The following is a 17292-nucleotide window of genomic DNA, read 5'->3' on the forward strand; positions in this document are numbered from 1 at the left end:
TTTCTGGGTTGTATTCAGTCAATAGAACTGTCTTGAAAAAAAAAAAAAGCCTAGGCTTCAGTAACCCAGGGCTTTCAGCTGCTGATTTAAAATGTAAATGACACTGTGGCTCATAAAATGATTCCCTGGGAGCTCAAGAGCTCTTTGCAATTTAGTGGCCCACACTGCATCCACCACACAGAGAGTGTGTCATAGGAGCCTTGGAGAGCTTTGTGCCCAGCCCAGTCCCCTAATGGGACACAGGGTAGGGAGCTTAAGGGAAAAAAGAAAGCAAGGATATGAGTATGTCCCCACCTGTCCTGGTCCCACACTGCTCATCTTTTTGCCCCAGCTCACTTCGATCAGTTTTATTGTGTTTCCGCTTCTGTGTAAGAGTTTTTATAAAGGAAATGTTTTACAGTTAAAAATACTTTTGGAAGAAATAGTGTGAGCTAAGTTAGCTCCCTGAGGTAAAGACCAGGCAGCCCAGAGAAGGTTAAGACATGCAAGTCTAAGTGGCTTGTACTGTGTTGCTGACAGCAGCTAGAAACACATCTCCATGGATCTGTTTCCTCCTGTGCCTGCCTCACTGCCTTAGAGAATTCTCACTGCCTTAGTGTGAGAATCCAGTGGCCCAGACTGGAAAGCAATGTGTAAGGAGGTGCATGTTGGAATGCCATGGTTCCATGCCAATATCATAACCATTTCTTCCTTTTCTGCCATTACTGAAATCAAATAGGTTGTCAAACTGTGTTCTGGGAAACTCTAGGAATTATTGTTGGGGTCTCAGGGAACCTTCTTTCTTCAGACAAAGCATCTTCCCTTTTAGCTGTGTTCTGTGTCAGGCTTCTGGGTGAGATTTCTTTTGAAGAAAGAGCTCCATACCTTCAGAAAAGTTCAGAAACCCTGATCCATCAGGATTTTTGCAATTGGAAATTAATAGCTATGTTCATTTGAAATGACCATGGTCATCTGTGGCTCTGGAGATGGCCAGATACAGAGTGTTCGGGGCAGAGGTTGGCTGAATACCTGGTGCAAGATGATCCCAGATGTGGAAGCACTATGAACAGATTGGCTTGAACCAAACAGACTGAACTCACCATGGAAAGCTTTGAGCTGCATTGCGACTCCAGGTGTCTTTTAAAGCTGAACGTTCACAAGGCCTTTTGTTTTTTGGCTCTGTGACTGATGTGATGGTCCATTGTGAGAGCCTGGGTGGAAACCAAGAGGTACCCGACAGGTGACGGTGCTTTCTTTCTTGTCTTCATTTTTTCTTGTCTGCACTTACATTTCAATTGACCAAGTTCCGAGGACACATGCCATAGTGATAAGCAGACCCGCCTGGCTTTGGGGGGCAGAAATGGGAGCCAATGAGCACGGTGTGTGCATAGCTGAGGAAGCCGTCAATGTCAGAGAACCGGCTACTGAGACGGAAGCCTTACTGGGGATGGATCTGGTCAGGTACTGCATGGTGGTTCTTTGAAACAACTACCCAGACAGAACAGTCTGGAATGGGGATGAGATTTATTTCCTCCTGAACCTCATATTTGGTAACACAATCCTCCCAAAGATGATGTGTGCCTTTTGATGGAAACTTTCAGATGATGGGGGAAAAAAGAGAATAGGCTGACATGGAATATTTTTCAGTAATAAAAAAGAATCAAGTACCATCATTTGCTACACGATGATGTTGAAAACATTATACCGAGTGAAAGAAGGCAGGCACAATGTCATATACTGTACAATTCCATTTGTATGAAATAATACAGAAGAGGAAAATCCAGAGAGGCAGAAGGTGGATTAGTGGTTGCCTAGGTTCGGGTCAGGGTGAGGAATGGTGAGTGAGTCCTAATGGGTGTGAGGTTTCTATTGGGGACGTTTGAAAATGTTCTATACTTGAATCATGATGATAGTTGTACAACTTTATGAATAGACTAAAACCACTGAGTCTCATAGTTTAAAATGGGTAAATTTTATTGTATTTGAAATATATAACTATGTCAAAGAAATGATACCTAAAACACATAAAATTTTTAAAAAACCACCAGAGCGATGACCACCATCCTTCACCCTCTACCTCTCAGTTGTTTCTTCTTTCTTTTCCTCCTCTCCTAGCCAGCATGTACCAGAAGTAACTGGATGTGGAAGCTTGATGGGACAGGGATCTTTGTCTATTTGGCCCTCTACCCCATTTACAACCCCTAGGACCTGTGGGCCTGGCAAGTAATGGGTGATCACCAACAGAATTTTGAATGAGTGACTAAACTGCCTTCTTTCCTTTGTTTTGCTCTGTCTTCCACAGATGAGAGAAAACATTCAACCTTTGATTTTCTGAGTCTGGCTTATTTCACTTAGCATGGTTTTCTCCATTTCCATCCATTCACCAACAAATGCCATTATTATGATTTTTTTTTTTGAGAGAGAGAGAGAGAGAGAGAGAGAGAGAGAGAGAGAGAGAGAGAATTTTAATATTTTATTTTTTAGTTACCGGCAGACACAACATCTTTGTATGTGGTGCTGAGGATCGAACCTGGGCCACACGCATGCCAGGCGAGTGCACTACCACTTGAGCCACATCCCCAGCCCAAATGCCATTATTTTGAGAATGTTTTTTTCCTTGCATGCTTCAGATTGATCTTTTCAAGATTATCAACCCATAAGCAACAGGGGTTTACTGAATATCTACTTTGTGTTTGACCCTGAGTGCATAAAGAAGCTCAAAGCTTCAGAAAGATTTTAATGTGGTTGCAGGGAGGAGACAGAAAGTTGAGCAATGCAAATTGTATGAACAATAAAGAGATGACAGTAGGAGAGAGGTGACTTAAGGAGATTGGACATCACATGTGTGGCACAGAATTCCAGAATATAAGCACTGAAATAAGTTCTAGAGCACTGGTTCACAAAGTGAGGATGGTCAGCAAGCTCTGCTCTATATTTAGATATTGTCACAGACTGGACACATTTGAGATTCGTTGAGGAGGAGTTTTTGACTTGGATCTATCTGCAAGACTCAGGGATATAGACAGCAAAAATAAATTTGGCACATAATTGGTGTTGTGATAGCTAGCAAGGTCTGGAATAATAACATATGTCAGGAATAGATGACAGGGTAAGGGCTGAACTTATCTTATTTAGTTTTAACTCTTATCCTGGCTAGCTCTGTGTAGCTTCTGCAATAAAAAGGGAGTGAGGAGGACCCTATGACAGGCAGGCTCTTCAGAGTGGGGCCTCTGTTATCTGCACCTTGCATGGATCTTTGAGTTCAGGGTTTGGTCTCAGCTTTAAACTGGGTAGGATCAGTTCAGCCAAGTCTAGTGAAATTCCAAGGGACCATTTCAGAGCAACCAAACTCCCTCTTATGTGCATTTGTAGGAAGCTCTGGGAGATATTAATGATGAGGATTCACAAATTATAGTTTGAGTGATCAGATTCTAGAACACTGTTTCTCAAAGTGTGAATAGTGAGCAAACATGGCCTGGGAACCTGTTAGATATTATCAGTCCCCACCAGGCCTCTGCTGAATCTGGGGGTGGGGCCAGCAATCTGTTTGAACAATCCCTCCAGAAGGTTCTGAGGGGTGACAAAGACAGAATAGCCCTGCTGCAGGGGGAACTTGCCATGGGTTGGTTCCATCCTTTCAATGTCAGACTCAGTATCACTCTAGGTATTGCTGTGTGCTCTCTTGCTTGTCCTCTGTGCTTGGATGCCAGTACTTTCCTGGTCAGCTCCTGTAAAAAGAGGCTGTTTATATTTTATACTCCAAGTATCTGCTAGACTTTAATGGAATATTTAAAAAAAGTACAGCAGTTTTCATAAGTATCCTGGTCCTTTGTGTTTTCCATCCATATGTCAAATATGTCAAATCCAACCTCAGTTCAAAGAGACATAAATGAATGACAGTAGCATTCTAACAGGCACTGGATTTAAAATAAAGGTACAATTCATACGTGTTTCTTAAAGGCTTGTGTGAATGCAAGCATTAGGGCAAGAGCGTCAATACTTCAACTGATGCTGATGCTAAAAGCCAAGCTTTGTTTTTTATGTATTTGTTTAGTTTTTTTTATTTTTACTATCCACAGATCTCTGTGGGACTCTGTCAACCAATTCCCCTCATTCCTATCTTCAACCCCCAGAAAAGGCACATAGACACAGACATTTCTGCATTTCATGAGGCTGGTTCTAAGTGTCAAGTAGCTGACAGGAGCTAACAAAAAGGGGGGAATTTATTAACTAAATGTCAAGGTGTCTCTTACAATCCAGGGTCTGGCTGTCATGATAATGCATGTAGGCTTCAGCACCTATGAGGACTACAAACCTTTTAGGATCCATTAGTCTGCTGTATGCTGGGAAATGTTTAATAATCAACTGGAGGAGGGGCAGCTCTGATTTGTGGACTTTTCTACTCTCACCAGGACAGATTTCATGGCTATCAGTTGCTTAACAATTGGTCCAAAATCCCTGAAATTTAATCCTCTGCTCTCTGAGCTGATGTTACTAGACTCAGCTTTGGAGACTGGACCCATTGAAGAATCATGTCTGTGAGTTTAGTACTGGGGAGAAAGAAAGGCTTTATTCATTGACCAAAGAATGGAAGAGAAAGGGTTTTGCTCACAAATCAGCTTCTCAACTCCAGAGTCAAGGGGTTACAGACACAGGAGAGGAATCATGAGGAGAGAGAGAGGCTAAGGAAGGGGAGAAATAGTCCTGTGTTTTCTGGGAATAGGCAGAGATCTACCAGGAACTCTGGTGTCACCTCTTTTCATTCCTTTCATGATCTGGTACTTCTGGTGCTGGAAGCTGGTAGGTGACTTTAGCCTTGAAGTGGGGAGACTGAGAGCCAAAAGGCAAGTCTGGTAAAGTCAACCCTATATTATACTTTGCAGAAAACATTTCTCCAGTGTTCTCAGCAGGGTTGAGTATAATCAGGCTCAGATGTTGAGGCAACAAAGGAGAGAGACACAGTATGAAGATAAAGATGCCAGCCTTTTTATCCCATCCCATTGCCCATCTGACATCTGTAGGCCCAAGTGAAGAGTCAGTGCTTTCAGCAACAGTGGGCCTCAGGTCCCTGAAGGACCCTAGAGAGCTATTGTCATAACCCACAGGTATCATCTACAGCAAAGCCAGTGGAGGATTAATAATGTTATTGCCTAGCTGTGTGTCCTCCAAAATTACTGTTTTTTTAGTAAGTCAATTAAGAGCAAGTGAAAATAGAGAGTTTATTTAGCATTTTCCTTGATAACACTGGTATGGCTGGCTAGGACAGGTCACCCCATGCCTTCATTGTTCCAAGTCTCTTCTTTGTATAACTGCTTTATTCTTTTCTTTATCTGCAGATTGACTTTTGCTTCTCCTATCTGTGTTTAATGTTGGCACAAAGACCCAGTCACTGTCAGTATTTCAGAACATTTTATAAATCTGGACACATCCTGTTAGCCCCTCAGCATGGCAAGAACATCAATACAAAACTCACTGGAAAGAAGCCAGTGTGAAAATTTGGAAAGCCCTGTAGTTTATCTTTACGTGGTTCACACATGTTGAAACTCACAGGTGATTTGAAGGGAGGCTGATCTCTGTATGAGGAAAGAACTGCCATTAGTTCTAGCTCACTGATCACTCTAGGAAGACATATGTGCATGTATTTCATTCAGCTCTCACAACCAGCCATGACATTGGTCTGTTTGTTTACTTACATTTAGTAGATGAGGAAGCTGTAGTTTAAGGACTTGCCCACAGCACCAAGGCTAGATGGTGGCTGGGCCAGAAATACCAGGATCTGCTAACCTCAGGTGAACCACTAATCTCTGCATTAAATCACAATCCTACTCTAATGAGACAGGAAGCTCCGGATACTGAGAGGTGGAACTGAGCCCAAAGATCACACACCCTGCCTTCTGTCAAAAGTCAAAATGATGGCAAATTTAGTTTGAGGTCAAGATGGCATTTATTTGTGATGCATGAATCAGGGTAGCCTTCATTCTACAAAATAGTGTTCCCCTGAGGCAATAACAGAACAGTGGTTTTATAAAATGGAAACAAGGAAACAGAAGAGCAGGGGGAAAATAAATAGGTTAACATTAGGTTATTTTAGGTTACTTTTTTGGAAGTGTGAAACAGAAGGGACTTCTTTGTTATGCTGACTCAGGCAGACTGGAATCTATTGTTTTAATAAAACATTGGAGTTATTTCTGCTCCCTTAAAGCTTCAGTTCCTCCTACCACTTGGTACCAGGGATTGAACTCAGGGGCGCTTAACTCCGAGCCATATCCCCAGCCCTTTTTTAATTTATTTTTTTAAACTCTTTTTTAAAGTATTTTAGTTGTGGATGACACAATACCTTTATTTTATTTATTTATGTTTATGTGGTGCTGAGGATTGAACCCAGTGCCGCACACATGGGAGTCAAGGGCTCCACCGCTGAGCCACAACCCCAGCCCCTCCCCAGCCCTTTTTCTTTTTTAAAAAAATTTTTTTTAGTTGTACACAATACCTTTATTTTGTGTATTTGTTTTTATGTGGTGCTGAGAATCAAACCCAGGGCCTTGCACATGTCAGGTGAGCACTCTACTGCTGAGCCACAACCCCAGCCCCTCCCCAGCCCTTTTTGAATTTTATTTAGAGACAGGTTCATGCTAAGTTGTTTAGGGCCATACTAAATTACCGAGGCTGGCTTTGAATTTGTGAATCTCTTGCCTCAGCCTCTGGGACTGCTGGGATTATAGACATGTGCCACTGCACCTAGCAAAGCTTTTAGTTTGATTGTGGGACATTTGGCCTGTGCTATTCCCTTTTGGTCTGGTCTGGTCTGGTCTGGTATTTGGAGCTTAGTGCAGAAGTGCAGTCCAAAACTATGTGTTTCCATCAGTTTTAAATGCCCAAACCAATGCAGCACTTAACATCCACTTGTGACCTTTCTTAGTTGATTTGGGCTGCTATGATAAAGGTGCCATAGACTGGAGAGTTTAAACAACAGATGTTTATTTCTCTTCTGGAGGTTGGGAAGTTCAAGATCGGGGTGCCAGCAGATCCAGTGTCTGGTGAGCACCCACTTTCTGGCTTGCAGATACTGCCTGTTCTTTGTGCCCTTTAGTGACAGACTGCAAAAAGAGGACAAGATCTGGTGTCTCTTTCATAAAGACCCTAATCTCATTACAAAGGCTCCATCCTCATGACCTAATCACCTTCCAAAGGCACCTCTAAGTACCATCACATTGAGGGTTGTTCAACATACAAAATTTGGGGGCGGGGGGAAGTGTACGATCAGTTCACAGCCTTACCTTCCTACATCCAGGCCTCTGATTGAAGGCTGGGAATTTTTTAGTTTCCAGAAGGCCATTGTTTTAGTCAGATTTTTAGCTGCTGTCACCAAAAGATCGGACAAGAATAATTAGAGACATAAAAGTTTATTTGGCTCATGGTTTCAGAGGTCTTAGTCCATAAGCGGCCAACTCCATTGCCCTGGGCCCAGGTGAAGCAGAGCATCATGGAGAAAGGTGTGATGGGGGAAGCAGCTCAGGACCTGGGTACCAGAAGCAGAGAAAAGCTCCATTTTCCAGGGACAGAATATAAACCCCAAAGGCACACCCCTGGTGACCCACCTTCTCCAGCCACACCCTTTTGGCCTATAGTTACCACCCAGTTAATCCATATCAGAGCATAGATGCACTGAAGGCTCATGTAACCCAATCATTTCACCTCTGAACTTTCTTGCATTGTCTCACATTAGCTTTTGGGGGGACACCTCATATCTAAGCCATAACAGCTGTTACCCCAAGGGGACTTACAAACTTGTTGATAATGGGAAGAAGGAAGGTAATTGGCAGAGTCCTCTAAGAACACCAGGCTAAGGGGAGGGGTGTCGACTGTTTTCATTTGTTTCCCAGGTACAGCAATTACATATCCCACAGTAAATCTAGTTATAACTTAGTTTTACCTTATTTGGCATACAAAGGGACAAGGTCCCTCTTATCTCTAGAGCCACAGATATTGAAAAGATATGCAGAGTTCTTACAGGGGCTTTAAGTAAATAAAGTGCAGGTGATTCTTTTCTTCCTTGTGAGATGTATAAATCTTTCAGGATTGGGTGGGGCTAGCTTGACATACCTGTGACAAGCCTGTGAACACCAAATAGATATTTTCCCATAAAACTAGGAATTGCATTTAGGAGCAGTTAACTCTCAGGCCCAGAACAACCTAGACAAAGCATACAGTTTGGAAGGATCTGAGTTACACTGAAAGTAGATCTCAGAATGAGACTATAACTTTAGCTCATTTAATTTTATCCCTTTCCCTATCTTGATCTTACTCAGGTTAATGTGTGGTGGTGGGAGGGAAGTGAGGCATGGGGGCCAGAAAAGTGCTGTTCTTATTTGGAACCGCATGAATCTACTCCATCTAGGAGGCAAGGCAGTTGAAAGCAGCATTAAAATAGGCCTCTGGATACTGGGTGTGTCCCAGGATTACCACAGGCCTGGTATCAGTGGCATTTCCTTCACACTCAGTCTCAGAGGAGAGTACAGAACCCTGATGTTCTTTGTGGCCTTGCACTGAGGAGCTTTTGGTCCAGTCTTCATTCTGTGGTTGGGAGACCAGCTGGAGATGGTCATGTGGGTTCACGGAGCCACCCATGGTCCTGGTCTGAGGAGGAGGAGAGTGAAACCACAATTATGTCTGTAGCAGGGTGCTGAGGTCCTGCTGTGCATGTAGGGCATGCAAGTCAGGGCGGAGACAAGTGCACACATTGTGGGTTTCAGTGGAAGGTAAACAGGCTGAATATCCAGAAAACATTAGAGAGATCCCAGCCTCCAAAGATGGGGCTACTGAGCATGGCTACATGTTCACCTGTCCCTACATAGATTTGCATAGGTCATTTGGGGCCCTGCAAAGGCTCTGGGAGCAGAATCTGCTTGAGTGCGTATAGGAGGCATTGTGACCAGGGCCCACCAGGGACCCTAGGAAGGAGGAAGGAGGCCTTCCAGGTGCAGTTCTGGATTCAGGTCTCACAGCACACTGGTTTGCTCCAAATCCTCAAGATAAGATGAGCTCTCACTCTTGCTGCTCCTTTTTAGAGAAGACAACCTCGAGCAGGGAAAAGTCTACTTAATTCTATCTATCTTGCAATAAGCTTGCTCTTTTTTTTTTCTTTTCATGTCAGGTGGGTAATGTGCCAATGTGGTAACAAGGTTTGAGGGAGGTGTCTCCCAGACAACAGTGGGCAAACCCAATCCCCATGCTTGTGAACCACAAAAGGATCAGGATTATTTTTAAAATTTTGTATCACTCTCTTAAGGCATTAGGGTTCAGCTTTGTAGATCAGAGCTTTGTAACCAAGCCTTCTTAAATGAGCTTAGAATGAGAAATTTGAAATGAATCGGTATGTAATAAATCGACTATGAAAATAAGCCTGTTACAGAATAAGTCCATAGCTTGTGGCTACATTACCTTTTCTTCTCCATGACAGCACAGTGGAATGCTCCTTTAGAAAGCACTGAATTGGGTGAATTTTAATAGCTACTGTTTCTTGTGTTGAAAATTCACCAAGAACAGGCTTGTACCACCATCTCAATATCTTTGCTCTAAAATTTTTTGCCAATAGACTTACAATTTGAATGATCAGATGAATAAATGAACTGAATACATATGATGTACCATCTTCTTTCATACCAGCCTGAGGAGGGAGATAGAAATGTTTTTACTTTACCAATAAGAAAATAGAGGTTTCAAAAGAAGACATTACTTAAGATCATACTGCCTGTGAGTAGTTAAACCAGAGTGAGAAGTTAGTTCTTTATTTCTGAATTGCAGATTTCTCTGCCACAGTGTTCTGCCCCCTGAAATCTACTCATCATTTATTTGGTTCTAGGCACTATGCCATTCTTTTTTTTTCTTTTGCAGTGTTGGGGATTGGACCCCAGGGCCTCATGCACTCCAGGAAAATGCTCTACCACTGAGCCATATCCCCAGCTCCAGGCCATCTATTTTCATGTTCATTATCTCATGAAACTCATATCCATTGTAACCCAATGATAGAGGAACTAATTTCATGGATGTCATAAAACTGAAGTTCAAATGTATTATGTAAACTGCCTATGGTCACACAGAGGGCAGTATCTGTGCTCTCTTTAAAAGGTTTATTAATTGGAAGAGCCAGGATGGATGTCTCACTTCAGAAGGAAGGTGTGTTCTTTTGATAACTGAAGCTGTAAGCCACACTAATTGCTGTAGGCTAATAGGTAGAAGGGAAATACATAGAAAAAGTATGGAGCATGTCCTCCTAGAAAAACATTTCTAATGAGATCTCTGAGCAAATTATGTACACAGAGGAGAATGATTGGTAATCAAATACTGTTATTACTAATTGTCTTAGACCATCCAGACTGAGATAACTATAAATAGGATGCTGATAAACAACAGAAACTTATTGCTTATAGTTTGGGAGCTGGGAAGTCCAAGGTCAAGGTGCCAAAGTTTGGTGTCTGGTGTGAACGCATATCTGACTCACAGGTGGTGCCTTCTTGCTGTGTCCTCACATGGTAGATGGGGCAAGGCAGCTCTTGAGGCCTCCTTCATACAAACACTAATCCCATCATAAGGTTCCTCCATTGTTAGTCATTTCCCAAAGGCCCCCTTGCCTAGTATCATTATATTGGGTGATAGGGTTTCATCATATGAATTTTGAAGGGACACAATACGTAGCAATAACCAAAACACCTGTATAGAATGATGGCGAGCAAAGCTGGGCTGGGCAGAGATTTCCTTTTGTCTAGGTAGGAGTCAGGAGGAAGCACAGGGCTTGCTGAGGGCTAGAGCTGAACCAGACAGATTCATGGGAGACGGAGTCAGCACAGAGAAAGAGGGGGCCGACCTTCCTTTCCAGGGGAAAAAGCTGCTGGTTCCTTATTCTGTCTGTGCAGAAGGGGGATGATTTTTGCATTTGTAACTGAATGTGTGATAGAGATATTTTGAGTTGAAAGTATCGTTGATTGGTTTGCATGTTGGTCTGCAAATTGAACATCATACATGCATTGGCGTGCTTCAGGCCTGGGCCTTGTCTTGGTCTTTTGTTGCTATGACAATAATCATGTGGGTTGAAATGACTGAGGAACACTTCTTGTTTCCTGACTTCAGGCTTGGTATAGAAAGAGGGACAACAGATAAAGAAGCCTTAGATGTCATCGTGTCCTTGTTGGAAGAACATGGACAGGGTGGGAATTATTACGAAGATGCAAACTCCTGTCATAGATTCCAAAGTGCATATCTGCTTGTGGATCAAGACGAGGCCTGGGTGCTTGAGACCGTAGGGAAGTACTGGGCTGCTTAGAAAATCACAGGTGAGTGGTTTTGAGCATGTGAAAGACTGAGATGGATGTTGGCTGGACCCACAGCACCAGATCCAGAGAAATCATGATACCGTGCAGCCCCTGTCTGTGCTGGCTCTTCACACCTAAACACACCGTTCACTTCTGGGCATCTGTTTCTGGAGATGCGCCTAGGGTTTTCAGAATCTGGAGTGAAGGGATGCTGGCCCTTGGGAAGCATATTCCTAACATTTCCTATTTTCTGTTTACTTTCCAGGCAGGACCCAATTCTGACTACAGGCTGCTGCATGACTCAAACCGTTACTCTGTTGACCAAGGTGGTCATTGAGAAATTCCTTCAATGGAAACTGTCCTGAGTTTGAAGCAGCTACCGTGCACTTGTAGCTGTTTGTGGTTGGAATGGTCCTCTAAAAGAAGGAGTTTGGGTCTGTGTGAGGATTATTCAGTGCTACTCTAGACCAATCAGGCCATTTCTCTGTGAGGCAATGTTCCTAGAAGGGCATAGAACTTGGTGATCCTCATGGAAGAATTTAGTGCTCATAAAATTGCTGCTCTATGGCCCTGGCTCCTAAGACAGCACAGGGAAGCAAACATTAGAGGTGGGAGTGGTGACCTTGAATCAGTACCTCAGCACTTTCATATTCTAGATGGGATTGGATCCCAGAATGGGTTAAAAGGCTCCCAAGAGTTCTAAGGATTGGCCAGTGACATATTCTTACATTCTTTAGGACAGAATGATAAATGCATAGCACATGCACTGCCACTGTTCCCTCCTGTATCCACAAAGACATGGCCAGTAGATTCCTGAATACTTCTAATTGAGCCTATAGTTGGCCTATGTATTTTTTCAACCTAATTTACCAATGAATCAGAAATGATGTTGGGATGAAACCTGTTTGCCATACAGATCTGACTGGCGCCAGATCTGACCTGAGTTAGAAGCAGATCTGGTTCAGTAATTGGAAGTCATACTTGTTTTCTGTGCACAAAGTCCAGTGATCAGGGCTTCTCTGGATGTTGGGCACATTGAACCCCATACACAGTTAGTTGCCTATGGAGGCAGAGAAATCTGGATAGTGGTTTCCTGGTCAAACTGTGTGAAGGCAGTGCCTGCCTGGCTAACAGAGTGGTGTTTTCTCATTCCCATAAGACTATTGAATGGGCTAGAGGGTCCCTCAACAACCACAGGAATTTCTCCACCCCAGCATGGAACCAGCAGGGCCTGTACCCATTTTGCCCAACTCTTTCGGTATTTATAGGACAAGGGCAACCTGTGTGGCCCATCAGATCTCCATCTCTCCCACAGTGCAGAAACCTCATGCTCCTTTCTTTAATGTTTTTAGTTATAGATGCACACAATACCTTTATTTTGTTTATTTAGTATTTTTTTGTATGTGGTGTTGGGGATTGAACCCAGTGCCTCACACACACTAAGCAAGCACCCTACCACTGAGCCACAACCCCAGCCCTCGAACTCCTTTCCTAAGAGGAAGTGTTGTAGATAGACACAATACCTTTATATTTATTTATTTTTATGTGGTGTCAAGGTTCAAACCCAGGGCCTTGCACATGCTAGGCGAGCGCTGTACCGCTGAGCCACAACCCAGCCCCTGAAGTCTTCCTGTTGAATGGTTCCATTGAAAAGGCTAGTGGGCCATGCTTCAAAGCCTTCATATTGCTTTTAAGTAGAATCAAAGACGTTTTGATCTATAACTTCATTTCAAAAGCCGAGCCCCTTCAAAATATAGCTTAAAAAATCCATCTCCACAAAATGAATGTTGTCTTTCACTAAACATTCAAATTAAAAAAAAACAAAACACACAATCATTTCTTGAGCTTATCGATTTCTTGTCCTGTGATCCAAGCAGTAGTGTGATTGATGGTAGTAGGGTTAATGCTCTCAGTACTCCAAATGGTGATTCCTAAAAGCAAATGTCGACCATAAATCAGCCCTCTAGGAAAGTAACATCTATGGAGCTGTTTATGAGAACTTAAAAAAAAAAAGTATAAATGATATCAAAATCACCAGTTTAGGCTAAAACAATTTTAAAAAATTTTTAAATTGTTTATAATTTGACTCCTGTGGTACGCTCTGAAAAAAATGAATGGAAAAAGACCAATGCCCATCATCCAGGAGTGCTTATTTTGGAAGTGTAAATCAGTGAAGCAAAACATCCTGGGTGCACTTAGCCCAGCACAGAGCCTGCCTCTAGGGACTGGGTTTTAGGAAGTAATGGCTCTATAGCAGCTTATAGTTTAGGCTGACTTGCTTTCTCCCACTTTATTGTTCAAGGATTTGGAAGCTTAACATGTTCCTTGGGAACAACAATTGTGAATGGGCCTTGTGCACTATCCCTGATAGCTTGATGTTTGCACTGTGAACACCATCTCAAGCTTAAAGGCCAAGTTGCTCTCCATGTGTTTGAAGCTCAGCCTGCAAATACAGAAATGGAGGAAACAGGGCTGGAGTTATAGCTCAGTGGCAGAGCACTTGCCTAGCACGTAGAGGCACTGGGCTCAATTCTCAGCACCACATATAAATAAATAAATAAAAGTAATGTGTCCATATTCAACTGAAAAAAAAAGAAAGAAAGAAATTGAAGAAACAGAGTAAGTCTGTCAGCTGAGAGGATTTCTCACCTAATCCTCATTCATTAAGGGAGAGTGTACTCAGAAGGCAGTCCTTTCTGAGTTCATTTAGCTATACATATATTTATAAGGAAAATATTTCCATATATTTTTCACAAATACATCTAGACACACATATATTTATAAGTACATTCTCCCCACTTTTTTTTGTACCAGGGATTGACCCCAGTCCTTTATTGATTTTTTTAAAATTTTGAGGCAGGTCTCACTAGATTGCTTATAGTCTCGCTCAATTGCTGAGGCTGGCTTTGAACCTGAGATCTTCCTGCCTCAGCCTCCTGATCTGCTGGGATTAAAGGCATGTGCCACTGTGTCTGGCCATTCCTTGTTCTGAAATGATTCATTATCATTGCCACGTATTTTTCTAAATGTTGAAAAAATGTTGAACAAAGAAGTATCTGATTTGCATTATAGATTTTGTGTGTGTGTGTGTGTGTGTGTGTGTGTGTGTGTGTGTATTTGGGTGAGTCAGGGTGGTATAAAGTGGGCTTCTAGGTGAAAAAGAGTCAGACTGGGGAGGAGGGACCTGTGGTTGCTATAGAGCATTTCTGTGGAGGAATTTCTAAATCTTGTCAGCACTACCTCTTCCAAAGGACGTTTCATTTCTCTTGTAGGTAGTGCACATTTGGGGTTATTTAGAATGAAGGGCCTGTGTATTTCATTTTGATTGTGAATTTAAGAGCAATAAAGTTATTACACATTTAAAATGTGATGATGCCAGTCAATATTGGTGGAACTAGAAAGGGGACCAAGATTGTGTTTCTTGCTTCAAAATTTGAATTCCTTCCTTCCTATAAAGTCTGTGTTCCAAGGAAGGATTTCCCATGAATTTCCATTTCCTGATTAAGTTTTCCTAAGTGTACTTGCTTTGTACTCTGCAAAGGGAGTAAAGTGCATCTGCAATCAGCTTTCCCTCACTACAAAGATGGTTGTGGAGAACTCTGAACTCAGGACTTACGCTCAGAGTCAAGGCTGGTGGACGGAAGAGGATGAGTTCAATTTTTCCCAGATTTTTTCTCCAGCTGATGACCGCTCAGACAACTGTGCAGGCAAAGACAGCTTAGAAAAGCAAGAAAGTGAGTTGGGCTGTCCTTTAGGATTCTCCTTCTCACACTTTGCTTGTAGCTTTTGCAGAGCACTGGTCTGGATTTGGAAGGATGAAGAGGAGGGGTAGAGAATGGACTTTAGACATAAAGACTCACTTTTACCAAAATTCCCTGGTATCCAGGCAAGGAGACAACTTGTACTTGTTTTTACACAATATTTTCTTACCCATGGAGGTCCCTTGTTTTTACTGATGTTATTTTTTCTTTAAACATTGATGTTATCATGTGTCCTTTGTGATACTTATTGCAAATAAGTATACTCCTTATAGCTCAGTATTTTCTCCATATAGTTTCCTCTTTTCCACTAGTCTGCTGGGCCTTGAGGGTGGGGGTGTTATCTTTTATTCATCTTAAGATCCTCTTGTGATGCTTGCATAGTCCTTTGTTCCATGAACCTTTGTTGAGTAGAAGTGTCTTGAATTCTCTTCATCAACCCTCTCTCTGCCACCCAGTTACTGACTTAATCAGAATCCATATTTAGGTAAGTGTGTTGATTAGATAGTTTACCGTGTTTTGTGCCAGAGAGGAAACTTTTCCAAAACACCCACACTGGTCACATTTTATCTTTGCTAGTTGTATATGTATTTTGTAAGTCAAACTTTTTTTTTTAACTCAGGGGCATTCAATCACTGAGCCACATCCACAGCCCTATTTCCAATTTTGTATTTTATTTAGAGACAGGGTCTGAGTTGTTTAGCACCTGGCTTCTTTTTTTTTTAATATTTTTTTTTTAGTTGTAAGTTGGACACAATATCTTTATTTATTTATTTTTATGTGGTGCTGAGGATTGAACCCAGGGCCTCGCACATGGTAGGTGAGTGCTCTACGGCTGAGCCACAACCCCAGCCCTAATGTCTCGCTTTTTTGCTGAGTTTGGCTTTGAACTCGTAATCCTCTTGCCTCAGCCTCCTGAGCTGCTGGAATTACAAGCATGGTATAAATTAAACTTTTGATCCATTAGAACTGGAGTCAGCAAATTACATCCTGCAGCAGCTGCCCATTTTATAAATAAAATTTAATTGGAACAGACACACTCTGTTGGTCATCTTTTTATCATTGTGACAAAATACCTGAGATAATCAACTTATAAGGAGGAAAGATATATTTTGGCTCCTAGTTTCAATGGTTTCAGTCCATGGTCAGTTGGCTCCATTGCTTTTGGGCGTGTGATATGGTAGCACATCAACAGGAGAACACATGGCAAAGACATAGCTCACCTCATGGCAGCTAGGAAATGCTTGTTTGGGAGGGGTGATGGGGAGGGGCCAGGGTCTCAATATCCTCTTCAAGGGCACGCCCTCAAGGATCTAACTTCCTTCTACTAAGCCCCACCTCCTAAACGTCCACCACCTCCCAGTAGCACTGCAGGGGGGGAAAACCAAGCTGTCAACACAAGGGCCTTTCAGGATGTTCAGAATCCAAGCTGTAGCACTCACCTGTTATTTATGTGTTGTTTATGTCTGTCTTCATGCTGCACTGGTGAATTTGAGCCATTGCAACAGGGAAGTTAAAATGAGACCATATGGTCCAGAGGCAATACAGATTGAAGCAGCTTTCATTAAGATGTTGTGTTTTAGGGAAGGACTTTTTTCCCCAAATACTTTAGCAAAAAGACAGCATTGCACAGTGGCTAAGAACATAGCCTCTGGAATAACTGGTCAGGATTTGGAATCCCATTTCTGTCACCTAGTAGCTGTATAAGCTACTTAGCCTCTCTAAGCTCCCATCCCTATAACTGTGCAGTGGGAATAATACCAGCCCCTACCTTTACACGCTTGTTAGGAGGATCACATGAGATGATCCAGGTAAGTACATGGTAGGCTTAACTATTATGACTAATTAATTAATGATTATTAATTTTTTTGTGTGGTGCTGGGGATAGAGCCCTGAGCCTTGAGCATACGAGGCAAGCACCCTATCCACCGAGCTAAATCCCCATCCCTTAATTATTATTAATGAGGGCTCTCTCTGACCTACCAAGCAGACAGTAACCCCATCTCCTTTAATGTTCAGCTGTGTATACCACAGGTGACATAATCAGTGGCTTAGAGATGACCACTCAATGCCTTCATTCAAAATTATAATAACTACATTCACTATTACAATATCTTGGGGGGGGGGGTTTGGGCCAAGATGCCTTGACCCAAACCTTTTATATCAGAATCTTCAGGTGGACCTTGAATCTGTCAGGTACATCTGATCCTCAGTATGAAAAGCCCTAGAAGACTGCCTACATCAAT

General features: G+C 42.4%; 1 protein-coding gene and 1 non-coding gene across 2 annotated transcripts in view; one reads left to right on the forward strand and one right to left on the reverse strand.

Annotated features, from left to right (window-relative positions):
* The window catches only part of LOC143389358 (ankyrin repeat domain-containing protein 50-like), a 60878-nt gene extending 49253 nt beyond the window's left edge, over positions 1 to 11625 (forward strand). The window contains exons 3-4 of the mRNA XM_077108482.1: positions 11107 to 11275; positions 11554 to 11625. Of these exons, the coding sequence (XP_076964597.1) occupies positions 11107 to 11275; positions 11554 to 11625 (241 nt within the window). The remainder of the gene's footprint in view (positions 1 to 11106; positions 11276 to 11553) is intronic.
* LOC143641061 (small nucleolar RNA U13) lies at positions 9128 to 9231 on the reverse strand. Its single transcript, XR_013155223.1, has one exon. It is a non-coding gene; the product is annotated as a small nucleolar RNA U13 (small nucleolar RNA).
* Positions 11626 to 17292: the final 5667 nt, after the last annotated feature.

Source organism: Callospermophilus lateralis, unplaced genomic scaffold (genome assembly GCF_048772815.1).
Source record: "Callospermophilus lateralis isolate mCalLat2 unplaced genomic scaffold, mCalLat2.hap1 Scaffold_83, whole genome shotgun sequence".
In the NCBI taxonomy this organism is placed as follows: domain Eukaryota; kingdom Metazoa; phylum Chordata; class Mammalia; order Rodentia; family Sciuridae; genus Callospermophilus; species Callospermophilus lateralis.